At 48.2% G+C, this 25,373-nt stretch overlaps 2 protein-coding genes across 2 annotated transcripts; one reads left to right on the top strand and one right to left on the bottom strand.

Annotated features, from left to right (window-relative positions):
* Nucleotides 1–66: 66 nt before the first annotated feature.
* Nucleotides 67–16,699, bottom strand: LOC144149945 (tRNA (adenine(58)-N(1))-methyltransferase non-catalytic subunit TRM6-like). The gene is made up of 9 exons (XM_077681694.1): nt 16,529–16,699; nt 16,123–16,274; nt 15,928–16,037; nt 14,038–14,213; nt 10,184–10,354; nt 7,046–7,319; nt 5,691–5,776; nt 2,231–2,420; nt 67–327 (listed from the first exon to the last, which is right to left on the bottom strand). The coding sequence occupies exons 1-9, from the start codon at nt 16,606–16,608 to the stop codon at nt 244–246; spliced, it is 1,323 nt and encodes a 440-aa protein (XP_077537820.1). The 5' UTR covers nt 16,609–16,699; the 3' UTR covers nt 67–243.
* Nucleotides 16,700–16,771: 72 nt separating this feature from the next.
* Nucleotides 16,772–23,154, top strand: LOC144149944 (glutathione reductase-like). Its single transcript, XM_077681693.1, has 4 exons — nt 16,772–17,389; nt 18,164–18,570; nt 20,887–21,135; nt 22,296–23,154. The coding sequence occupies exons 1-4, from the start codon at nt 16,777–16,779 to the stop codon at nt 22,539–22,541; spliced, it is 1,515 nt and encodes a 504-aa protein (XP_077537819.1). The 5' UTR covers nt 16,772–16,776; the 3' UTR covers nt 22,542–23,154.
* The last annotated feature ends 2,219 nt before the right edge of the window (nt 23,155–25,373 follow it).

Here is a 25,373-nt window from a genome sequence, read left to right as displayed (position 1 = left end):
GTGGTGTGATTTCTTTCCCTCAAAAGGGACGACTTCAAAACACAAAACAGACACATAACACGGAAATCCACTCCGTATTTTATCAAGGAGCCGAGAACGCAGTGTGGACCCTCCAGCACATGAGGGGTGACCTGTATTCGGAAGTTTCCTGTGCACAGCTTGTCAGTCCCTGGTGTTCATCACCCCAGTTAAGGAACCACGATGATTGATGGGCAGATTTGGTCGAATGGCCACCGAGCACTGTCACCCGGCGACCTTGATGCCCGTGAGCACGTACCCGCCACCACCACTCATGTTGATGGCCGGATGCGTCCGATCAGGCAGTACCTGCAGAGGAGCAACAACCCCATTCGTTAAATTTAGGCAAAGGTGTGCGTGCAGCACACAAAACGTCTGTCGCCAGAAGAAGAAGAAGAAAGCAACTTTTGGTCTCTCTTAAAATTGCCCGCTCAGAGAAGCTCCAGGCAGCTCAGTATTTTATATCCCAATAGAACGTCCATGGCGGGGGCAGTTTTGGGCTGCTTGGAGCTGCTCTGAGAGAGCAAATAAGAGAGGCCATTTATTTCCACAAGTCCACGGCTCCCAGGATAAACGACGGGGCCATCTCCGTGCGTTCAACCATTGCCCTTTGAACTTTGCCTCCTTTCCCGGGAGTTTGGAGTTCTGAGTGCATGTCCAGAGAGAGTATGATAAATGCTGGGATACTCCACACATTTTGGACACTTAGGGATCCTCAGTAATCACTGTAATCGGTGTGTGGGGTGCACAATTCCATTTCTAGCTTGCTCCCAAGAGCAGCAAATGTGCCCACCGCTTGACTACCCTCCCAGACTCTATCACTTCACTAAACATATTCAACAACAGTAAATGGCTTTCCTCCTTAATCTCTATAACTTGCACGATCTCCATGGTGGGTGGGTGTCACCCTTGCACTGGCTTCACTACACAGTCAAGACAGCATGCAATGTAATAGCTAGGCCTGAAAACAATAGTCGCGGTCACAAGCAACAATGAAAAGGGGGTGGGGGGGGGGATGCAAACATCACATTTGGGGCCATCAGTACTGACTGCAGACTGAATATTATCAAACACAAATATATCTCCTTCCATGTCTGTGGAACTTCCAAAACAGCTACAAAAACGAAAAACTTGGGCAATTAATAGCTTAGACAGTGGTGCAAGCGCTTCATAAAATGGCACAAAAGATTAAAAATAAACTATTCAGGCAAGACAGCAAAGCAGTGAAAAAAAATCTGGCATACACCTCCATGGAGAAAGTCAGCTTGCTCAACATGCTGTGAATAGAGGCAGTGTATTTGTGTGGTCCCTCGAGTCACCGAAATGAGGTCCAGGCACGCTAGCGGCCGCTAAGGCCAGTCGGTACCTTGCTGCAAGCACTGCCAACAAGTCATTACTCTTAATCATTACCTTATGCCACCATATTGCCAAGAAATGCTTTTTTGGCCTATTCATTCTACACAATTAGCGTTCCACTCCAGTGTAACACCTCTTTCACACAGGGCCTGCGTGTGTTGGGGTTTTTATGGGAGAAAAAGCCAACCCAAAGTAACAATCCGTGTGGCGAAACTCCGAGGTTTGTACGTCGTGTGGCGGAGCCAGCTTTTACTGCTCTTCACTCGCAAATCTCAGATAGTATTCGAAAACATTGAATACTTCAAATGGTACAGCTGCACTGCAAATTGAATAGAATAAGACATACTACGCACAAAGCATTTGAAGGGTCAAACATTTGTGCACCTCTTAAAAAAAGTCCTTGGGGGGAATACAAACAATAGCAATTTCCTAGGAGCTCCGTGGCAAGCAGTACACAATCCCTTTCAAGTTGGTTTTGCATAAAGAGCTGCCGACATCGAAATTTACGGCACTGCAAAAAGTGCAAAGGGGTTCCCCAACAAAACAAAGTCAACAAAGCCAGCAACGTGCTGTTTACAGCATGTAATGGCCTTGACACGGTGGTTAGTTCCATTACAAGTGCCCGATTTGCACAACGCCGTGTAGTGCAGGTGTTACAGTTACCCCGTAAAATCCATTTTATCACCAGCCGTGCTGTGATTTCTCGGCCTCTTAAAATGTGAATTTGAAACGGGTGCAAGTTGGTATTCCGCCCCCGGTCTGTCAGCTCAACCACTGACCAACACAGCTGCAACAAAGCCTGGCAGTGGCTCCCTCCTTTGCTGCCCCCCTCTTATCGTCCAGAGGAGACCCCCACCTGGTAGCTGCGAAGCCAGCTTTCGGAGATCTTGAGGAAGACGGCGCTGCCGGCATCCTTGAGCTGCGCGTAGCAGTCCACCAGGGGCTCCCGGTAGCTGCAGAAGACGGCAAACGGCCGCGAGGGCGCCACAAACTCCAGCAGCGAGAGCACAATGGCCGTCGGGTGGTGCTTGCTGGCCACCAGCAGCCTGCGAGTGGCCGTCGTCCGGCCAACAGAGAGTTATTTTCAGCACTGACTCGGCATTTATCAGCATAAACAATGCAAGGTCTGGGAGAGAAAAAAAAAAATTCCTTCCTCGCAGGACCTTCCCGAAATCCACTTGTCTGTGAGGCCAGTGTGTGCGTCTTGATTCACTACTATAGGGCTAGGGTGCAAGATGCCACTGCACTGATGTCCCCCACTGCTTCTGCACAAGGTACAGAATGGGAGAGCTCCGGGGGCTCAAACATCTTGGCAGTGAGTCGCACGTTTAGAATATTTTACACAGCAGCGCAACAAGGGGTAAGGAAACGTCCCTCTGGAAAAGCTCGCTACAGTGCTTTCACAGTTTCTTCTTTTCTCCAGAACCTTAGTTCTCCAGTGGAGCAGTTTGAAACAGAAATGGACCATTTTAAGGGCTGTGTTTTTTTCTTTAGTGCACAAGCATTCTTTAAGGGGGCAGACTGGTCCTAGAGCTATTTTTTTTATTTACAAACCAATTTTAATGAAACTGCACAGAATTATGGACTCAGTTTTTTTGTGCTGATTTCAAACCTGCAATTAGATTTTTTGCAAGTTCATTATTTTTTGATATAATGATTAACTGCCTTTATTTTGGGTCGCAATTACAAAATACAGTTGAACCCCTTTATAAGAGACACGTACCGGGGAGCAGTTTCTGCCTCTTATACGAGATGTCTCTTATAGGCAGGGAACCATGTTTTCACTTACTAATCAAACCCTAGTTCAATGTGGGCACCGTATGACTAAAATAAGCTCGACAGAACGCTACAGCATGTTGCAAAAGGTTCATTCTAATTTATGTTTGGCCCCGAGAACTTATGAAACAGTTCTGAATCTTTGTTTGCTTCATGACTGTATTTCCACTGCTTTTTGCAACTTATTCTACAAGCTTTTTTTCCTTTCACTGTTTGTGGAAGATGAATTGTAGATGTTGAGTTCACAAGCCTGATGAATAGCCAGAGCGCACAGCTTCTTCTGCTGTGCGCTCAGGCTATTCATTACGCTTGCAGGACTCAACATCTGCGATGCTTCTTGATTGGGAGCTAAGTGAGTGGGAGAGCCCGCATGTGCAGTCGTGCTTCTGCAAGAACCACTTCTGTAAGTTGCCACTTCTGGTTGCCAACAACCACTTCTGCAAGTTGCATTTCCATTGGCAGGGCTTCTCATCGGCATTTCATAGCTGACTGAACCACTGTGTGTTTGCTGAAGTTATAAAAAATAGCGACTGCAGGCGTCTGTTGTCAACCTGTGTTTCCAGAATGGAAGCAACTGCAATTAGTGACTGGTGGCTCTGCATCTGAAGTTAAAATGTCTGTTACAAGCGAGATTATTGATGAAAGTTCAAGGATGACTTGTCCGTTATAACCAACTGTCTTCTACATCCGATGTCTGCTATAAAAGAGGTCAATTTAATGGGAAAGATAGGGCAGCCAACCATGTGGGTGAATAGTGTCTCTTATACCCATTTGTCTCTTACATCCATGTCTCTTATAACGAGGTTCAACTGTAATCACTCCATACAGAATGGTGATTACCACGTGGCTAGGCAGACAAATAACTAAAGAATACAACGTTGGAAGAGCTTTTTTGGTTCAGCTATTTTTGGTCGTTTTACAACACACTGAACTTCACTCCTCTCGCGCTCTGCCAGAAACGGCTCACAGGTGGTGTCAGTTGAACAATGAATGGATGGAATAAACTTTATTCAAGATGAGCTTTCCAAAGCCACCACTTGAAAATTTGTTCCCAACATTGTATTCTCCACACATTTAGGTACCAGAAGCAAGAAAGATTACAGTCGTACCTGCTCCGGGTGCCGAGAGATCCGTCGGCAAAATGCTAGCTTCGCATTGCAAGAAAAGTACCATTTTAACGTCGAATTTTGCAAAAACGGAGCTGTAGAGCGCGCTTTAAACTACGATTTACAATAAAATACGGCACCTTTTGATGAGGAAATTTGCAGACTAATAGAAAAATGGCCGAGGATGCCGAAAATTCCATTTTTCAGAAAATGATTTTTTGACTTTTTTTAGCCCCAACGACCCATGTGCCCCCTAACAAGTACGTACTACCCCGCCAAAATGTATTCATAATGCAAGTAAACCATGTATCCGCACAAAAATGTACAATTGGCGAAGTTGAGACATTTAGTCGCAGCTTTATAATTTATAAGTTGCAATTGAAACAGACAATGCTGCCCGGCAATGGTAGCTTTCATCCACTTTAGCAAGCAGCTTCTCTGAGTCTGTATGCAGAGAAGCCTGCTGTAGGGATGCTGAGTAGAAAAAACAGGAACGGCTGATTGATAGATGTGCTATTAGGATAATAGTAACGATACACGATTGGCAGCAGCAAAAACTTGTGACATCGCCACGTCAAGGTCGCAACAAAAAGAAAAAACAGACAGCGTTCTGACTCCATTGATATGACCACCTTGAAGGAGTCTGACGCAACAGGATGTGTCCCTTCAATGGCACCACGGATACACAAGATTGGTGAAACAGAGCAGTGCCGTAAGAATGCTTGCGCATTAGCAGACGGTTCTCAGATTTTCAGCACATACCTTTCTTTCCCTTTGGCACTGTATGTTGTAAAACAAGTTGTTTAAACAGGCCGCCCCCATAGTTCCTGGCCTAGGAACAGTACGAGATAAATTTCAACAGCAAGGGAGAGAACCACCCGACACCAGAGCCTTGCGCCACACACATCTGGAGCAACAGCTTCTTGAGGCTGGTTACTACTGCAGTATCCAGGCACAGGGGAAACAAGGTGCTTTACATCCAATCAGCATGCTGGCAGCTTCAACACAACCACCCATGCATAGTCTTGGAACTGACCATACATGCAAAGCCACTCGGCCAGACAACCAACATGCAAGAACAGCTTTCAAAATTAGCCACGTCGTCAGAGTAGGTGCCACACGACGATCCCACTGCCGCCCTGCCGCCTCTCCTGGGCTAGCACAACCTCTTCTGCATCTGCTAGGGCGTGCGCAAACCGAGATTTTGGGCCTCACGGGTATGCCGGGTAACTCCTCTCTCTATCCATTTGGAAATGACTGCAGGCGGTCAAACCGGAACGGCTACTTCTCTTTCGCCTGCTTGTTTGACAAACTCTTTCCACATCGGTGCTCCTTGCACCCCCCACACTACCAGCAGGATAAGCATATGAAATGAGCGACCAACACTGAGAGGAAAAAAAAAAAAAAGAGGAGGTTGGCTTAGTTCTCCCTCACCCGTCTAGGGACCTGGTCCGGAGCAGGCCCAGGGCCCTCTCCTGCTCCTGCATCCGCCTTTGCTTCCTCGCCGCACGCTCCGCATCCTGCGAAAGAAGGGCACAGCAGCATGGCATCTTCTCATGACCACCGGATGGGGTTGCAACGGAAGGCAAGGGGTTGACTGACCACCTGCACACTCCCACAGACAAGCTGGCGCACTCTTGGCAGCTACACAAAACTCTCTGGTTGCACACAAGCAGCAGCACAGTAAAACCTTGTTACAACAAGAGACACTAAAAGGACCCAGGAAACCTGTGTCTTGTAACCAAGGTCTCTTGTATGCATTGTTGCTAACATGGCAAACATACAAGAACCAGCCAAACCGCTTTCATTCAAATGTCTCTTACAACCAAGTGTCTCTTGTAACAGGGTTTTACAGTACCAGAAAGACACACCGCCTGACCAAATACAGAACGCGCTGCCCAGCATAAGGTCAAGGGTGTTGGGGGCACAAGCATGTCAAATTTTGGATGTTCTACGTGCTACGTGCTTATTTTGTAACCGAGACTCTGGGGCACACAGCCCCGGATTACTTTCAACCACCTGGGGCATCTTTTAACGCGCACTGAAATTTCCACACACAAGTGCCTTCGCCTGTAGCGTCTGGCAGAAAAATGGCAGCTGTGGCCAAGATCGAACCCAAGTCCTTGGGCTGCGTTGGATACAGCAGGCACAAGGTAGCCCTGCGCTTCTCATGCGATGTAAAGGACAGTGAAAGGTTACACAAGTGTTGCCTAATAGGGCCTGCTTCTATCGCTCAAACACATTACAATGACTAATGATATGATTCACACGGCTGCATTGGAGCGAGGTACCCCAGAAAAAGGCTGACAACAAGCACTTGAAGCAGCTTACATCTTTTGCTTCACTATAATCCCCCGCCAATATCCATTTCCCCTGTTACACACCCGTTGGAAGAGGTGACTGCATCATTCTCCAACCAGATAAAAATGGTAACAGCCAATCGACTCAACATGAACAGCTCTGCCTCAAGGATTGGCAGCCCACTATGGGGCCATTTCACCGCTTTGCAAATCATGGCTCTGGCCTTGCATTTAGTGAATGGATCACCATCAACTGACTTTCACACGGAACAGAATGACCCACGCTTGCCTCTTTATCAACTTGGGTGTGCCCACAAAAGGGAAAGGGCAGTCGCGGCATGCCAACTGAGCTTGTGGGGGGAAGAAATCTTGTGCCCTGTCTTTTTGTTGCATTACTTTACTTACTTTGTAGTCATTTTTAGGAATGTCAGGAGGGGCCACTGTTTTAAGCCGAACTGGCATTCCCAAACTAAGCAAAGCAATGCAAACCTTGGGATCTGTAGCTGCTGTTGACTTGTCATTAGACTCCAGCTGCTGCTTCGCTGCCTTGGTGCCACTGTTGTTTGCGAGCAAACTGTCCTCCGACGCTTCCGTCATTTCAACTTCGGAACTCGGGTCGCCCTTTGGTGCGTCCTCTGCCGGCGTCTCACTGCTCGCACTGCCCGCTAGTAGCGCACATGCCCTTGCGTAAGGCAGCTCGAGCAAGGTTGAGTGCAGGAGCTCCTCTGGCAAGTTGAGCGCGTTCACGGCCTGCCTGTAAGAGCTGGATGAAACCGGAGAACGCTGGCGTAAGTGTGGTTGGCAAAATCCAAATGGCATTTAGGCAGTTCTTGGTTTCACGGTCTAACAAAATGTGACATTTGCCAAAAAAAAAAATCTCTCTCTCTCTCTCTACCCCCCCTTTGAGAAAATTCTGAGATTCTGAGCATGTGTGCTCTTGTGAGGAAAGAGTATAGAGTAAGAAATTTTAATCAAGCCAAGCAGTACAAAAATGTCAACAGACTGTGTTTAGTGATCAAAAAACACTGACACACAACATCACTCGCTTTCAAAGCAATGGGGACGTCCGATAATTAAAAAAAAGACAGGCCTGCAACAAGTATGACGGCATTACTTTTATAGCCACCACCGCATTGCTAGTAAGCTGTGGGCTAAACTGAGTCGAGGCATCAGCCTGCACAATGTAATTCTCTGTGCAACAAAAACACGTGCCCATATAACAGGAACAGTTTTGATGAACTTTGGCTCACTGATTAATGGCACTATTGAAGTTGTATACCCTGGTTTGAAGTGAAAAACACCCTGTGTGACAAGCAGCACAACCCAATTGTCACACAGACTGATAAACTTCCAGTCGCTTGCTATTCAATTAGGCATGTGGCCATTGGTTTTCAGGTTTTTAAAGTTGCCAACGCAGCTTGGGCACAACAGGACCACTTGAAAAATGACATTTATCTGGCACGCTGCACTCCTAAGACGATGGGCCGGCTTGCTTTTGTCACTTACCGCATTGGAGTGGAACTCAAAAGTTGCAGTTATCAATGTGAAAATACTGTCCAATTTGGAACCATGAATCGAATTGACCATTTCTGAATAGGAATTTCTTTGATTTGATGTTCGTAGGATAAAGGTGCAGCTATGTAAAGAGAAAAGAAGGTACATCAGGTAATTGAAACATGACACGCCTGAGTGTCCATGTGCTACATAGTGCTTGATAAGAAAATGATACAAAAAAATTAAATATAAAAGATTAAGACAAGAGGGCAAAGCAGTGTAATTAAATTGTGCCATAGACTGCCATGAAGAAACCTGGGTTACTCAACATGGTGTGAATAGAGGCAGCATAGTATTTGCCTGATTCTTTCTCCAGTCATTGAAAACAGGCCAGGCATGTTAGAAGTGGTCGGTCAGCAAGAAAGCAAACAAAAAGTAACACCTTATTCCTCACTCATGCCAGAATATTGACAGGAAGCGTCTGTTTGGCTCGCACGTTTCAAACAAGTAACACTGCACTTCAGCTGCTGCACACACTTGTTTTGTGCAACGCTTGCACGTGGTAGGCTTTTCTGCGCAGCTTTGGTGTCATGCGAAAAAGCCGACCCAAGGGAGCATGTTGCGCAGTGAAGCTTGCAAGTTTGCATGTCGTGCAGCAGAGCCAACCTTTATTTGCATGTGTCAATTTTCAAATACTTGAAAATTTTGAATACTACTTCGGATGATGACACCGCAATGCGAATTGAGTGAGATAGCAAATACTATTCACAAAGTACAGTGAAATCTCGGTATAACGAACTTCAGGGGACCGTGGAAAATTGCTCGTTATTTTGAAAGGTCGTTATAGTGAAAATCGCAAAATTTAAGAAAACAAATAGTATTTCAATGCCTAAAACGACCTACGTGTACAGCAGTGCATCCTTGGAGTCATTTTTCACAAAAAAAATGCACTAGTGATCATGAAACAATAAAGTGGTTGGCGATTTTCATCTAGCGCGAGTAGCACAAGCTTCCTAGCACGAAGGACTCAAACTCTTACACATTCCTGGGGAGTGAATCAGTGGCCGTGCGGTTTTTCCCCGGACATGTGCGGAGTTTTTGTATGCTGTCCACCACATCCGCAGTCGTCGCGTGCTCGTCGTAGTGTTCGAGTGCTGCAGCGGCACCCTCAGAGGCATCGTTGTTCATGCCATCCTCGCTGCCATCTTCACTTCTTCCTCCTGAACGCTCACGGTCTGGGCAATGTCCTCTGTTGTCAGCTCCACTGATGTCCGTGAAGATCCAGCAAGCCACGTGAGCAGCAGCGGAACGTAGAAAAAGTTGGGGTGAGCGCGAATAGCGCGGCCGCGGCTTTCGGGACGGAGAAGGCTACCCATGCTTCATTTTTTCTCTTCTCCTCACCTTTTTTCTCCCTCTTGCATCGGCTGCCACATTTCGCGGAGCAAGTTGCAAGACGTCCTCTTCTTCGCTGCGCTTTGCCATGTCGTCTACTAGCACACTGCCCCGGTTGCTGCGATTGTTTAACGGACTTCTAAGAGTCTCCGGCCTTGAAAATATGAGTTCGTAGTACTGAGGTGTTGTTAACATGGCACGGAACTAAATTTTTGAAACGTTCGCTATTCTGAAGTACGTTGTAGTGAAATAATTTTACATTAAAACTATAAGCAGTCGCCGGGGGATTTCTTAAACGCTCGTTAATCTCAAAAGTTCGTTAATGTGGTGTTCGTTGTACCGAGGTTTGACTGTAATTGAGGTTTCACAGAAATTGCGGAGGGTGCTTGGAAAATTTTAAGAATGTGAAAGAGAAAGCCTACTTTGACTTTCTGTTGAACTTTTTACTGAACTTTGTGGCCATGCCAGTCACCTCTGGACCATCCCCGTTGACAGCACCATCTGAAGCTTGTTGCCCTCACTGCCCATCACCAGGAGCCTTCTGTATGCCCTTGTCAGTGCCTTCACATTTCAAGCTAGCTCATACTGCCTGCAGCAGTAGCCTTTTCCTAATGCACAATCAGCTCCGACCACAACTTCAACATGTTTTGTACCACCAATTTTCCGTACCTCACAATGCACGTGCCCCGAACATAAGAGAACTAAGGCCTTAACGTTTGCAGACCTCTAGCACGCGCCCACCTGCTAGGCCCGTGGCCGGCGTAGACCTGCACCACGCTGCCGTCCTGACCGAGCCGCTCGAGCACGGCCGCCGTCAGGAGGCCAAGCCAGGAGTCAAAGACCATGTAGCGTCCGCCCGAGCGCACATTGCAGCAGGTCAGCATCTGGGCCAGGGAGTCCACCCGCATGTTCCTGCAATGACAGAAAGCCAATGCTGCTGCCACGGAAATTGTTCCAAGACATGGCCGCTCCGTTTGGTAAAAGTCCGCAACAGGTTCCACAACTCAGTACAGTGCGTTGTTGGGCTAGTTGGTGAATCATTTTAAGGGTTGCAAAAACTGCGCGTAAAGAACAAGACAGTAAGGAAGGCACATCCTGTCCCTTCCTTACTGTCTTGTCTTTTACACGCAGTTTTTTCAACCCAGGGGTGGGACAGCTGAATCACATTTTGGAGCAGTTTTTGGAGCAGCGGAATGTCGATTTCGGAGCAGAAGCACCTTGATTTGGAGCAGAAGAAGGACATTTATTATGTCGCCTTAGGAGCCTAAAAAAAATCAAATTTTTTGGCACCTCACGGCGGAAAAGTGCACTTTTTAAACGAGTTTGAGAATACATAGCACTGAAACGACCTTTCAATAAAGTTATTTTCTACCGGAGTATCCCCAGGTACGAACTGCACTGCCTTTTTACAAACCATTGTTAAATTCTTGGTCTCCAATCATAGATAGCGTGCAGTGCTGTTGAAAATATCGAATTGAAGAACTAAGCAATCGTAAGGCATTTTCATTATGTGAATGCCGAAATTGTTATTTTTGTAATCCCAGACTCGGCATTACGCACAAGTGTAGAGCCCCGGCAAAAGTTGTGCAAAGTGAGGTGACAGTCGTCGCACCCCACCAGGCCTCCTATTTCAATTCCCGAGGTGCACGTTCCCTGCGATCGTAATTTGAGTAACGTTGGTATGTTCAGGGGCCTCCTTCTTGGCATTAAATTTCACTTCAGATGAATGAACCATTATTACTAGCGTGCAATACAAGCCGGTCCTGCACTGCTTGAACATTTTGCGGCAATGTAGCCTGCGCCGCGCTACTTCTGCAGTGTCGATCGTCCCATTTCCACAGCTCGCCAGCTCGGTGTGACAGGCAGCAAAACAGCATTTTATCACACCGCAATGAGTCCGAAATTTCACTTCAAGCACGCACCGGCCTCACACTCAAGGCCGAAACACGGCGAATTCGCGGGCGCCATGTTGTTTTCGATGAACTCCCGTCTTTTTGAGTCTAGCAACTTCCCCCAACACATCAAACGACTAAATGTAACCCAGCCACCCCATAACTAAAACCAAGGCAGAAATCGGCGAAGAGTGCTCACCCAGCCTGAACCACAAGCAACTGCTTCGACCGGTGGCCACGTTTTCGCATCCTCACCACACCAAGATGGCGACGCCCAGTAATGTCGTTCTGGAGATACGGGGCTCCAAAAATTGCCGTTTTTTTCATAAACTTGCACAAGTAGTTGGACGCCTCAGTACACATAAGTATTTTTTCTGCAGGACATTGCAATGGCTTTCGATGGAAAAACTTTAAAAACGCGCAGAAATAACATGTGCAACCCGACATGGCGACTTTGAAAAAAAACTATCTCGGGGACACTTTTATGCAGGTTTTTTTTAATGATGCATAAACTAAACCTTTACAAACAGCATCACGTTGGGGGTGCTGGAAAATTATGCCGCCAGTAAGAATTTTTCCCCACCGAAACTGAGGGGAGCGTTAAAATCCTTGGCTATCAAACTGTTTTGGAGCAGTTTGGCGCAATTTTTGCAATTTTGAAGCTTTTGGAGCAGCCTGGCGCAGGAAAACAAATTTGTATCAAATCTGCGCAATATGCACAGCTGTCTCACCCCTGTCAACCCTTTAAAAAAAAGTTTTCACAAGGATGCTTCGTGGATGTTAGAATCTTGGTGATATTGGAGACTGCTTTGAGAACTGCCTGGGCTTTTCTGTTCGATTTGTTTTTGTGGAGCCTGGAACTAACACATCAGTCAGACACTAACTCCTTTTTTTTTCTTTGTCCTTCGGCAGTTTTCCCTGCAGTGCGCATATACGTCACGCGTGTCCCCCACTCTTACTTTTCAATTCCTTCTTGGCCAATGCGACAATGTTGACAAGTTGGTACACGTTTTTCCGCCAAGTGCCCTGTGGTAGCTTTGCCTCCTTGACACCAGGATGATTTCCGAATCTGTCGAGCGACCGACTGCCCTGAATGTTGTCTGCCAACCCGCAACCTGAGTGGGTATTAGCCTCGCGCGGTTTCTTGTGGACCACATACCCCACTACATTTACCAAGTAAGTGCCAGTACTTTTGCCATTTCTGCATCATAAATCAATTTAACACCTCCTAGGCCTGCACACAGAAGGCTCATAATTATTTTCCTCTCATCAGCAAAGGAATTGTAGCCATGTGGTCATATCCTGCACCACTTACTCAGGAGGAATGACTGAGTGCCTGATTGCAAGAGCCCTTTGACTATTAACAAACCCCCTGAAGCTCTGCCAGCCGGTGCGCACTGTCCATAACCGAAGTTGTGAACGTGAACGAGAGTGCTAGGTTCCCGAAACAGTTTGCAAATGAACAGGAGGGGCACAGAGGCAGGACAGGGGATTCAATGGGAGGCATCACCCTGTACTTCCCATCTTTGACAGCATACTTATTAAGTGCAGAGCACTTTATGGACTCGCCTTGTCGTCTTAGCTCGCTAGCGATATATGCAATTGCCGGAATGAGGAGGCGCAGCGAGATAACGGACCCAAGTAGAACCTTCTGTACCAGGGTCAAGGAGTCACGCTGAGGCTTTGAAAACCATGCGGTTTAAATAGTCATAGCCGTTCAAACCCCGTTAACCGCTGGAACTTGTCATACATCTTCCCGTTGTTTAGCGCAAAGAGAACTGCAGGCACATTTCAGGCAAAGTCTGTGTGTATAAGCGGCAGCCCCCGCGTGCATTTAGTTAGGAAAGCTCGCTGGGTTGGTTTTTACGATAGTACGGGAAAAAAGTGGCTCCGCAAGAAAAAAATGACGCAGTCGAAATGCCGCAGAAAGGCTCCAACCGCACAAGAAAAGAATAGCGCGTTCAAAAAGCCGCAGAAAGGCTCCAGCTGCGCAAGAAAAAAACTGTGTTCAAAATGATGCAAAACAGCTCCAGCATACGAAATTAAAGCAAGCGCAAAAAGAACAGAACTCCCGCGGGCGCGATTTCAGGCAGGGGGTGTGCGAGCACTGTGAAGGCGGGAAATTTGAAACACAGCAGTGAGCGGATAACGGCGCTGCAGCCCATAATGGCGAATCACTGCTCTGCACTTCCGACAGCTTTCACATTAAGTGGAACGGCTTTAATTTTTTCCCGCACTCGTACTGTACACAAGCCCTATTCCTTTTTTCCCCCCTCCCATACTTTTACACCATTAAAGGGTACGGAAGTTTCGCCCCTCGCGACAATTTACCACCACAATGTCAAACATGACACACTTGAGCAAAGTGCAGGACTGGGTGAGTTGGCAATGCCTGATCAACTACAGCGCAGCGAAAAACACGAAGAAGACCACACAATGTACAGACGGCGAGCACTGCCTATTCATCAGCATTCGTCCTGTGTGTCTTTCTTTCGTCCTTGTGTTTTTCAATGTGCTGTAGCTGAATCCCGCGAACTTCCCTCTTGGGCTGCTAGGTAAGCTACACCAGGTAGGTTGTACCCAACTTTTACAAATTTCCCTTGCCAGCGTCTTCGCCCCTACGCACTACAAACACACTCGCATTTGCAGCCATTCGGTGCTGCAGAGCACAGTGTTTTTCTGCGCCCCAGCCAAGCCACTCACCCGATCTTGAGGGGGCTCTGCGAGTAGTACACCTCGGCCAGCAGGCGTGCGGTGGGCCGCTCGAGCGTCAGGTGCGGCTGGTACTTCTTCTGCTTCTTGTGCAGGTACTTGCGCTGGGAGTACTCCGTCTTGTCCCTGAACGTCGCGCTGTTCTCCACCAGGGTCCGCACTATGGTCTGCGCAGAGATGCAGGGACAAGGTTCTTACACAACCCCTGGGGGGAGGAAATCTTGTAGATCTCTTGTAGAGCTCTTGTAGACCTCTTGTAGAGCCACGCATGGCACCACACTGATGGGCTGATGAAAACACATGAGTGGTGACCACAGGGGCCTACACAAGGTAACCACAACGCCATTTTCACTAACAAGGAGTTGGACCACTGTCCCATCCACCACTCACGCTGACGATGTGCCGAGACAACGTATGCACGCACACACACACATGGGAAAATTTTTCCTCGGAGCAAGGTACGCATCGTTTTTAATGTTTTGATGTGCAAAGTAATGACCACAAGCAAGGACACAGATGTAAAGATATATTTTCAAACATCACTCTGTTTCCGCTTGGTCCGCTGATTTTTATTCTAACCAACATCGCACATTACGAAAAAAAAAAAAAAAAGATGTCTGCACCTCCAACCTTTATCTTTTAGACCAAATGAGAGACTGATGTTACATGGGCCACCTCTTCCAAAAGCAACAAACAGGGCTGCTCCAACAAACAGGGCTGCTCAGGTTTGGATGGCATTTCCCGCACGCACTTACTTAAAAAACCAGAAAGACTCAAGCACAAGGTAGCAGTAAAAAGCTCGCATACACTCAGCAGAATTTGAAGTTCAGTGCGAGATCCCTGCCTGCATGTGTGAGTGAAAAGTTCGCACCTTCACATAAGCACCCATTCAGGCAAGGGCCATAACACCCCGTAATAAGGAAGAGCCTTGGGATGCACATGAAGCAAAAACGCCTTTCTAAAGATCAACCTTTTGAATATACAGAGCAGCAATGAGATCAGCTTATCTGTATGAGTGGGGCATGCACGATCAATCTGTCTCGGTGACAAGCATCGGCTCCTCCCCATCATCTGTCTGTCAAATCCATTTCTTGCATCTTCCAACTTCTCTTCCAGCAGTTACGCTCTTTCTGCACTTCTTCCCAGTTACGTGTGGTTAACCCAACTTTCGGCACCCGTCTCTCGCCCGTCCTCCACATCTTTTTCTAAACTTTGGCCACGTTTTCCATCCAAGTTTGCCCTATATTCCATGGCGGCATAATCCGTGCCTCTACTACGTCTTCCTTCCCTCGAACTGCATCGTTTTGCGCTGCTTATTTTAACCACGCCCCTATAATACTCGTATGATGCTGTACAAGTAGCAGTGAGTCGTGTCCCCAGAAGTGCACCCAACTGAGCTCGCCGCAGACAATTCTCTTTCCGGTCCAGATACTCCGACAGCGGACTGCTCCCGCCAACGGACCGCAACAAGTTAAGGATCTAGACTTCAATTCCCTTCAGCGACGTATCACCCACAATAAAAGATTGACGACTCGTTCAAGTGATGCCAAATGCCCGTAGCGGAGAACAGCGAGTGTGACGCAAGCATTTTACTTGCAGGCATAGATGTGCAAGGTGGGGAGGCAAAATTTGCATTAACTTGCTAACTGTACGTTCTTTCACAATAAAAAAAAATTTTTCGTAAGGGGAAGCTCTTAGAACAATTAATGCAACGTCTTTAGCTGTGTAACTTAAATGGCAAACGCTTTTATTTTATCAATGCCGGATCTAAAAATTAATGCGATTATTGATCAAAAAGGACTACCAAATTTTTTTCCAACTTTTTGCAGCCAGCAGTGGTCCTCCATTACATTTCATGCATCAACAAGCAGGATAACGTACCTCACCAGACGTCCCGTCCGCCTTGAATGTTTCGATGTCTTCCCTTGTTAGTCTCTGCGAGTTGTTATTGTCGACGAGGTTTCTGTTGTCTTGTCCAGTAGTCTGAGCGTCTGAGAATGAGCACGGCATTTTTAAGCCATGCTAAAAGACCTGCTCTCAAGAGTAAAAATAGCAGCATTTCCAACAGAGCCTTACCACCGCCAGGAACCTCGCATTCCGAACACCTTTTCTTGTACTCCGCGGCCGTTATCTTGCACAGGTTCATGTTGCACAGTTCGAAGACCGAGCCAAAGGATTCCCCGATGGCAGCATGGATGTTGATCTTCTTTTTGCCGAAGAAGACGGGTCTGAAAGGACGGCAACGTACGCGTCATGCAAAACCGAAACCGCGCACACGTGGCCAAACGCAAGGTTCGAGTTGTAAGTACTTTACGACACGCTATCGGAGCATGAACGCATAAATCGCCCGGTTTAAACAGCCCACAGGCTTTCGGCTTTTGACCGGTCGCTCAAAGGTGCACATTCACACGGTTCGAAGATTTCACAGCACAGCCAGGGGCCGTCGTCCACACGCGACAACTTCTCGTTTGAAGGAACTTACTTTTTCCTGTCCACCTGAACCAGCCGACCGTTGTCCGATCCTCTGAGTACAACAAAGTCGCCCTCTTTGATGGTGTTCATGTTTGCAGGAAGTTTGAATCGCGCATTTACGGAGTGGTCAAAGGCGCAGCGACGTTTCGACGTTTCCACCACGAACTTCACGACACAAAAAAACGGCGCTTTGACTCGCGAGTGGATTGAGTTGGCTTCGTCTGAGCCAGTAAGCCGGCCCGGTATCCATCACCATCCATGCGGTCCATGCGCGGTCTCGTGCGATCGGCGCGTTCGATCTGGCGTGATCACAGCTGTCGGCAGTTCTCGAATCTCTCGAACAAGCCGGAGAGGAACAGTTGCTGCACCGGCTGCCGCCGACTCCCCTCAGCGCGCAGAGACATGTCGAGTGCCGCCAAGCCCGCAGGGCGCCACTTCGACTACCTCGTCATCGGCGGTGGGTCGGGGGGCATAGCCAGCGCCCGGCGGGCCGCCGAGTACGGGGCCAAGGTAGCGCTCGTCGAGCACGGGCCGCTGGGAGGCACCTGCGTCAACGTCGGCTGCGTCCCCAAGAAGATATGCTTCTACTGCGCCAGCCATGCCGAAATGATGAAGGACCTGCCGGAGTACGGCTTCACCGGGGCCACCTTCCCGAAAGTCGACTGGGCCGTGTTCTCGGAAAAGCGCGACGCCTACATCAAGAGGCTGAACGGAATCTACGAGGCGAACTTGCGCAAGAGCAACGTCCACGTCGTGAGCGGGAGGGCAGCGTTCTCCGGTCCCAAGACGGTGGTGGTCGGCGGGGATACGTACACCGCCAACCATGTTCTGATTGCCACCGGCGGCGAACCTATTGTGCCCGATGTTCCCGGTAAAAGCCAACTCGGAATGCGAAAAAAAATGATACTATAGAATTACTGCCGCGCTAAAACTTGCTGGTCTAAGGACCACCTAGCGTCAATAAAAACAAGAAAAGCTTAAGCAACAAAAATAGCTAAATCCAGTCAGAAGAGTAACATGGTGGGAATCTACACAGGAACAGGTACCAATTAAACTCCCCGATAGTGAAATTCCTTCGAATAACAGGGGCATGTACTGCATTCATATGTACGCGCCTCTCAATGGGTACACGAGTTTCATGTCACGACTGTTTTACTTGTGAACGGTGTGCGGCTGATAAAAAGTCGGTAGAAAAATTCAGTGCCATTTGTGGCTAAAGTGTGAAACGTCCGAGTTCAACTGAACCCCCTGTGGGGCAACCTCCGAGGACTGTAAGCAGAACGTGGGCTATTCGGGGTATGAGACATCATTGAAGAGCCCCAGTGTTCGGCTGTAGATAGCAGAAAAAGGAGGGGCAGCATTTGGCTACGGCCTTTGCACCACCAGGTTTTCCCTCGTTGTGTCTCAAAAAACCTTTGCAATGTTCATGCTGGTATGATTTCTTTATTTTGAATACTCGCTACAGCATCTTTTTCTGCGCACAGTTAAATGCGTTAAAATGAGCTCGAAAGGACTGGGACAGCTTCATCGTTCGCGTTCATTACAAGTGTGTTCATTCGGTGCACAATTCTTGCATGTTTCTTCTGGGATAACGTGCGACTACATTTGCGTGCTTGCTATCTTTGCCTCTCCCGACCCGCGACAGGGGCGGCGTACGGCATCACCAGTGATGGCTTCTTCCAACTGAGGAAGCTGCCGCAGCACTGTGTCGTCGTGGGCTCTGGCTACATCGCCGTCGAGTTGGCCGGCGTGCTGCACGCGCTTGGCACCAAGGTGACCCTGGTGACGCGCACCGACAAGATCCTGCGGACCTTTGAGCCCGCGGTCACGGCGGCGCTGATGGAGCGCATGGCATCCGACGGGGTCCAGTTCGAGAAGAACTGCACGGTGGCCAGCATCACCAAGGCCGGCCAGGGGTACGAGGTGGTCACCACGACGGGCCACAAGCTGGCCAACGTGGACTGCGTCCTGTGGGCTGTGGGCCGGAAGCCACACGTGGACATTGGCCTGGAGCGCACCGGCGTCGAGCTTGACGCCACCGGGCACATTAAGGTGGGTCGACTGTCGCTTCGGTCTAGGGGCGTCTGCCATCCCAGGTGAATATATATGTTTTTTTCTAGCTGGATTATTGAACCAGAAATTTACTCTAGCTAGAAATATTCTAGCAAGAAATAGCAGAATTTCTAGTTAGAAATTCAGTTTCTAGCTTATTTCTAGCTGTATCGAGATTTACTTCGAGCTAGAAGAAAAAAAAACCCGCAAGCTGGATATAATTGTCTCTAGCTAGACTAAGAATTTTTCTAGTCAGAAGCTGTCGATTCCAGCTAGAATCTAATAATCAAGTCAGAAATGAAGCCGGAAATTGATTTCTTGCTAGAAATGCTCTTTCCATTTTCACGGGGGATTGCCGTCCCCACCCGATAAGGGGGCATGGACGAGGAAGAGTTTCTACCCACCTCTAATCCCAGAGTTCAACGTATGGAGTTGTGGAACTGCAGTGTGATTATGGCATGCGTATTTTATTAGTTTTTGTGGAGTGTGCAGCATAACCACAATGCAATTAGCACAGATTGCGGCAGCTTCATGAGGAACTGAAAGAAACGTCGAGTGACAGTCAAGCTGCCATGTTGTTTACTGAATGGTAATGTGTGCGGGTGTAAGATAGTATGCCTGGACAAACAAAGACAAAATCGTGGGGGCCGGGGCAGCAACTGGCGGTGGCTCAACATGCTGCGCTCGGTGCTACCTTCACTGGTTGGCCCTAGTGTCCCTAGATAAGGTATCAGAGCACCGCGACTGAGGCACGCAGATCAGAAACGGCGGCCATTTTGGTGTTTCTCAGTGTTGCCAGATTGCCGCATCTACGGCCTCGCTGGTAACTCTGACCGGGTCGTTTGTTAACACTGCCGAAGATGCAGCAAAATGGCATTTCGGACACACTTCTGTTGCTGAAATGCTAGTATACATGCGCTGTCTTTGAGTCGCGCTCGGAACGACGTCAGTCGCGCGCAGCCGCAGAGCAGGGAGGACACGCTAAGCCTACCAGAGTTGACTGACGACTAAAACGCATAAACAACAAAATGGCGGCTCCCATGAACCGTCGCAGTGTAAGCAAATGTCACATGATGATGCGAACTGACCAGTGGTCATGGCCGCACGGAACAATAGGAGAAAAGAGTGCTGATACTGTGTAACCTTATCTAGTTACACTAGTTGGCCCCACCGGGTGGTTGAGCTTGTCCATGCAACTGGCGTGACTCCGTTGCCGTCCGTGTGCGGAGGGGTCCGCTTTCACCATCCAGTGCGAGCGATTCCCATTCGTCAAGGAGGGAGCTGCGAATTTCCGTCAACTCCTGTCACTGACGGGACAGCCTACTTGGAAGCAGCTCATCCGACTTAATACAGGCGGTGGCTTCGAAATGTCGTCAGTCACGTTGTGGTCGGGAGTGATGTCAGTTCGGCCTGTAAGGCCACATCCTCGTCTGGTGACGCCGGCACCCATAACCTCCGTGCATCGCCACGGAGCAGCAGCATGTGTGGAACTGCTACATCCTGCAAGGGAATGGAGAGACTGGAACAAGGAGAGAAGTTTGTGCATTAGTTTGTATCACGTAGTCAGGCCCCGCACAGTTCCATCAACTGTTCGTGCCTTGGTCGTAAGAGTGCCTACAATCTTTCGCCTGTACATTTTAGCACTGCCAGTCAGGTACTCGAAGTGTTTGCTCGCATGGTTTGGGACTTCTTAGCTGCGCAAGGGAAATGGAGAGTTTAAGGGCAGCTTTCTTTCAAATCGTGTTACACTTATGGTCCCTTGAGTGACGTGCACAGTAATCGACAATCCTAAAAGCGATGCTCTTAATCCCGAATGGCATGTTGGGATTCAAGCATGGTTAAGCAGAATCAGAGGCACCGATGCAATTTCACTCGTGTTTCTTAACAGCAGCCAGCAGCCACAAACTGTACCCTGCAGCATGACTGGGGCAGTGCAAAGAAACATAAGAGAAGGCCAATTCTTGTCCTTCTACTTTTAAACAAGTGTTGGGTGAAACAAGTCGCTTTCTCGTGTGCGTGTTTTTCATATTTTCTAGCTTACTTGTTGCTTGCAGGAAAACTGGCACAGTTGGTGCTAGGGCATGGCACTTTTTTGGGTGAATAAAGCTGCGTATCTCTTAATTGTTCCTTCAAGGGGACGTATTAGTGAGCCATTGTACTCTGCCTCTGAAATAAGTTTGGGCGTTCAACCTGTGGCTGTGGTGGCTCTTTTTGGTTGAAGGGCTACGCATGGTCAGGCCCTGAATCCTGTGCAGCCCCACTGCATACAACAGCCCCCTCAGCTGCAACTGCCCACAACCGCAATGTGCCGTGCAGGTGGACGAATTCCAGAACACCACCCATCCAGGCGTGTACGCCCTGGGCGACGTCTGCGGCAAGTGGCTGTTGACGCCTGTGGCCATTGCGGCGGGCCGCCGGCTCTCGGAGCGGCTGTTCCACAACCGGCCCGACTGCAAGCTGGAGTACGCCAACATCCCCACGGTCATCTTCAGCCACCCGCCCATCGGCACTGTCGGCATGACTGTGGCCGAGGCCCAGGCCAAGTACGGACCCCCCAAGGTCAAGGTGCGTGCTGATCAATGTCGGAGCGTCCGTGTTGCCTACTTGACTGTAGTTGTGAAACATTGTTACTGAACTCACAAGAGAACAGGACAATCCTGTGTTGTTCTTCCGTCCCTGTTCTCTCGCGCACTAAGTGTCAATGTTTCACAATCGGTTCATCGACGGCTGCACCGCGCTCGCTATTCTCAAATTTTCGTGCATTGCTTGACACTAGAAATCGCATTTTGTGGAGAGAATACAGGGGTGAGTTATACATACCATTGCCACACGGGCATTTGAAATTAGTCAAATGCTCTTCAAAATTTCCAATGTAAATGTGACATTTAAATTTCCGAAGGTCGTTCCACTCAAATGTGATTTCAAATGTCCCTGTAGCAAAGGTATTACCGTAATTACCCGGTTCTAATGCGCCTCCGCTTCTAACGCGCACCCGATTTTCCTGACAAAAAACCGAAAAAACTTGCACCTCCGATTGTAACGCGCATGGAACTTAGTGAGCAAGAAAAACGAATGCGAGAGAAACGGGCGATTTATTTCCCGAAGTAATCTCGCTCATCTCACTCCTCGTCGCTCTCCGCTGACCACAACATCTCGTACTCGGTGCCGTCAAGCGCGTTCGCGATGCCACACTTCTGAACGAACGTTCAACCATGGTTGATGGGATCGTGGCCCACGCCTCGCAAGCCCATCCCGCGAGCTTCTTCAGAGGCGCACGCTTCAGCCGACCGCTCGTTTTGAACGCGTGAGAGCCGCTGCTGCCATTGCTGTTATCAAGCGCGCAAGTGGAACGATTTGACGATTTGTGTAAACGACGATAGAAAAGCCCAGGCGCCTATGCTTCATGCGTCCGAAAAATTGTTGCTAAAAACTTCGGTGCCATCTTGAGATGGCGATGGGTGGGAGGAAATTTCTGCTGTTGCAGCAATTTCGCTTTCGTATCCGATTCTAATGCGCATGCGATTTTTCGACCTATTTTTCTGGGAAAAAAAGTGCGCGTTAGAATCGGGTAAGTACGGTACTCATACCTTTTTGGTTTACGCTGCAACACGCGCAGTCCCCCTCAGTAATGAAAATTATAAGTTGCTCATTTAGTAGGACTTCGTGAAGGACAAAAGGTGAACGTTGTTGTTTAAACTGCAGTGGCCCTCTCTTCCTGCTCCCAGGTGTACAAGAGCACCTTCACGCCCATGTACTACAGCATGACCCAGCGCAAGGTGCCGTGCACCATGATGCTGGTGTGTGCGGGCCCCGAGGAGCGGGTGGTCGGCCTGCACATGATTGGCGACGCGGTGGACGAGATCCTGCAGGGCTTCGCCGTCGCCGTCAAGATGGGCGCCACCAAGGCCCAGTTCGACGACTGCGTCGCCATCCACCCGACCTCGGCCGAGGAGCTGGTCACCATGCGATGAGCCTCTCCACTATGGAACTGCCACCACACGGAAAGGGAACTCCCTGCGAGCTATTACTTTTATGCGCGGTTCTCATTGGTACATGGTCTATTTCGTTCCTTTTATGCGGCATATTTATTCAGGGCAGTTTGCGTGAAACTTAATCGGGTACGTTACTGGTTGAGCAAAGAAAATGTGAGCTATTACAGCGCTGTAATAGGCTCTTTTGATATCTTATATTGTTCAAGTGCTCAGTGTTGCCTCCTCCTTGAAGGGATCCTGGAGCAATGTCTTGGCTGGTGTCTTTCCCGTTTGATGATGATGATGATGAATGATTTTTCTTAATACATGATTTTATTATATTATGTGACGTTTGTTAACTACATGCAGTGAGATCGAGGTGTGCTTACTCTGCATGTCATGGTATTGATTACCCAAGGTGGGGGTATTCGTAACCCGGTTTTGAGGAACAAAGCTTTTTCCACATGTACAGCTAGGGGCCTGCATTTTGCAGGCATAATTTTGCATAAACGTGGGTGCATTATACCACCGTTGATATGTAGAAAGTATTAATGTGTCTTGGTGTACGATCCATCCGTCCGAATGTGTTAAATAAATGCGATTTGTACGAAATGCACGCCTGCATTTGAATGTCATTTTAGAACATTGTTCCCTACCATTGTGATACTGTCGTGTATTGTTCTGTTGGAAGTTTGTGCTACTCTTGGACATTTGAGTTGCGAGCTCTTTCTAGTTGCTTTTTAAGTGATGCGATGCTCACTTTGCGAAACTTTAATACCAGTGGAACTAAAAAAGGACAGGAACTGCCATTGGCCGCACACACGTGCAGGGTGATGAGCCCAGAAATGGAGCTTGCTTTCACCATCTAGTCTGCAACACCTATGTTGGACCAGTACCGATTTTAGCCCTCTTATTTGAGGTGTGGAATTCGTGGAAACTCAAGTTTAAAAATCGGCTAGCGCAGTGTTTACATAATGACAAAGCAAATCCAAGCTTTCTGTGCCTTACTGATGGCCACCGTCCACACCAAAATGCACTGCTGGAAAGGCGACTTCCTGTGACAATGATTATGATCGTGGGTGGGGTGAAAGAGGGTTGAAGTGCAGAGCTTGCTCGGGCCGAAAGCCAATGTCTTCAAAGACCAAAGTCCAATATCCTGATCGTTGCACCCAAGGCGCACTGCAGGAAAGCTAACTTACACAATACGTTTCCACAGAGACATATCAAGTGCCTCGAGAGAAAAAAACACTTCCTGTTGTTGGAATGAAACCTGTCTTTTTTTTTTATGAAGCCGACATTAGACTGCGCCATTCTGACACAGGTGAAGCACTCTATGTCGATCACAAAAGATCATTGTTGTGTACAAGGAATACCTAGTTTTAAAATACTAAACATTTTTGTAAAAAAATTGTGACGTTAAAAAGGAACCCGCGCAAATTCAACTCCTGCATTCGCACTTTCACATTCTTCCCCTCGGGGAAATGCGGGGAATTTTTTTTATAAACTGTAAACTTTTGAATTAAGAGAGAAATGTAAAAAAAAGCCTCATGGTTCTCCTCGATTTTTCTAAACGGTAGCTGCATAAAAATTATAAGCAACCACAGTGCAGTTCTTTTCGAAACAACTGACAACACTTTTATGAAAAAAAATTTCATAAGCCCCAACCACATGGAGCGATTTTGCGAGCGACTTGGGGCGCGACGCGACTAGCGACGAACTACTTTTCACCGCGCACCAAGTCGCTCATCGAATCGCTCGGTTCTGGGCCGCCAGAAACAGTCGCTCGCCTCCCGGAAGTTGCCTCAGCGACTAGCCAATAGGGGAGCTCCTACGTAAGCACGCAACCTCCGGTTTAAAGAGAACGGGGGAAGATCCACGCAGACAACGTTTGCGGTGCAGCGGCAAAGAAAGCTTTGCGTGGCAAAGCTTGAGTACACGCTGAAGCAGAAGCAGGAAGGCTCCCGCTCACACTGGGCGAGACCCGTGTGGGAAAAACGACGTCAAGAAAGCGAGTTCTTCACGGCGTTCATGTTGGAGCCGAGAAACGAGGCGCAGAAGGAAAAGCGTGCGCTATCGATAGAGATGCAATGAAGTGCAAAAAGCAAGGTAGAAAGGCGTAATACTTTTAGTCATGCTTTTTATGACAAATGAACAAAAAAAATGTTTGCAAACATCCAGCGTACCAAGCGCGTTACTATGCGCAGTGCGGAAACATTGAAATCGCCATCCTCAGTCGCATGCTCAGTCGCTCGAGCGGTCGCTGTCATGTGGTTGCCTCGGCGAGCGACTTCGGTTCGACGACTGCGGATCCTAGTCGCGTCGCTCGTCGTGTCGCTGGAAAAATCGCTGCATGTGGTTAGCGCTATATATCCCTGGCATTTTAGCTTAGGTAAAATTTGTTTCACTCCATAAATGCGATCAGTGCACTGCAACACACATCACTTTTTTCGTGACAGCTGAAATATAATGCAAAAAATGTTTGGCCACATTAGGCTCTGAACGCCCTTTTCTTTCTCTTGGAAGCGAGAGCTTTGAAGTAGCTTCTTTGTGGTAGAATCGCCAGGTTTGCTTTTGTCTGGGGAGTGGCATATGAATGTGTTGAATGTCCCGCATCTCACCAGAAGCTCTTGGCTTGTACCTATTTTTTGAAACGGCATATCACCTTAGCCATCGTAAGACCTCCCAAGAGCTGCTTGATACAGTTGATCTCGATTTATTTATAAAACAGTCTACTCCTGGCTGGAAAGAATCAAGTGCCCATACATTTGCCGCCATCGTGATTCTCTCCTTGCTAACGAGGAGGTGGGATCGAAGCAGCGATCTTGCACGAGC

This window comes from Haemaphysalis longicornis, unplaced genomic scaffold, assembly GCF_048455015.1.
Source record: "Haemaphysalis longicornis isolate Haplotype H1 unplaced genomic scaffold, Haemaphysalis longicornis Haplotype H1 scaffold_8, whole genome shotgun sequence".
Lineage (NCBI taxonomy): Eukaryota > Metazoa > Arthropoda > Arachnida > Ixodida > Ixodidae > Haemaphysalis > Haemaphysalis longicornis.
This window is presented reverse-complemented; position numbering and strand designations above follow the sequence as displayed.

Coding starts and splice junctions, on each gene's coding strand:
- LOC144149944 (XM_077681693.1), top strand. CDS start 16,777: ATGCGGTCCATGCGCGGTCTCGTGCGATCGGCGCGTTCGATCTGGCGT. Junction 18,571..20,886: donor ACGCCACCGGGCACATTAAG/GTGGGTCGACTG, acceptor TGTGCCGTGCAG/GTGGACGAATTCCAGAACAC. Junction 21,136..22,295: donor ACGGACCCCCCAAGGTCAAG/GTGCGTGCTGAT, acceptor TCCTGCTCCCAG/GTGTACAAGAGCACCTTCAC.
- LOC144149945 (XM_077681694.1), bottom strand. CDS start 16,608: ATGAACACCATCAAAGAGGGCGACTTTGTTGTACTCAGAGGATCGGAC. Junction 10,355..14,037: donor CAGAGCCCCCTCAAGATCGG/GTGAGTGGCTTG, acceptor CTGTCATTGCAG/GAACATGCGGGTGGACTCCC. Junction 5,777..7,045: donor CAGCAGCTACAGATCCCAAG/GTTTGCATTGCT, acceptor CTTCTTTCGCAG/GATGCGGAGCGTGCGGCGAG.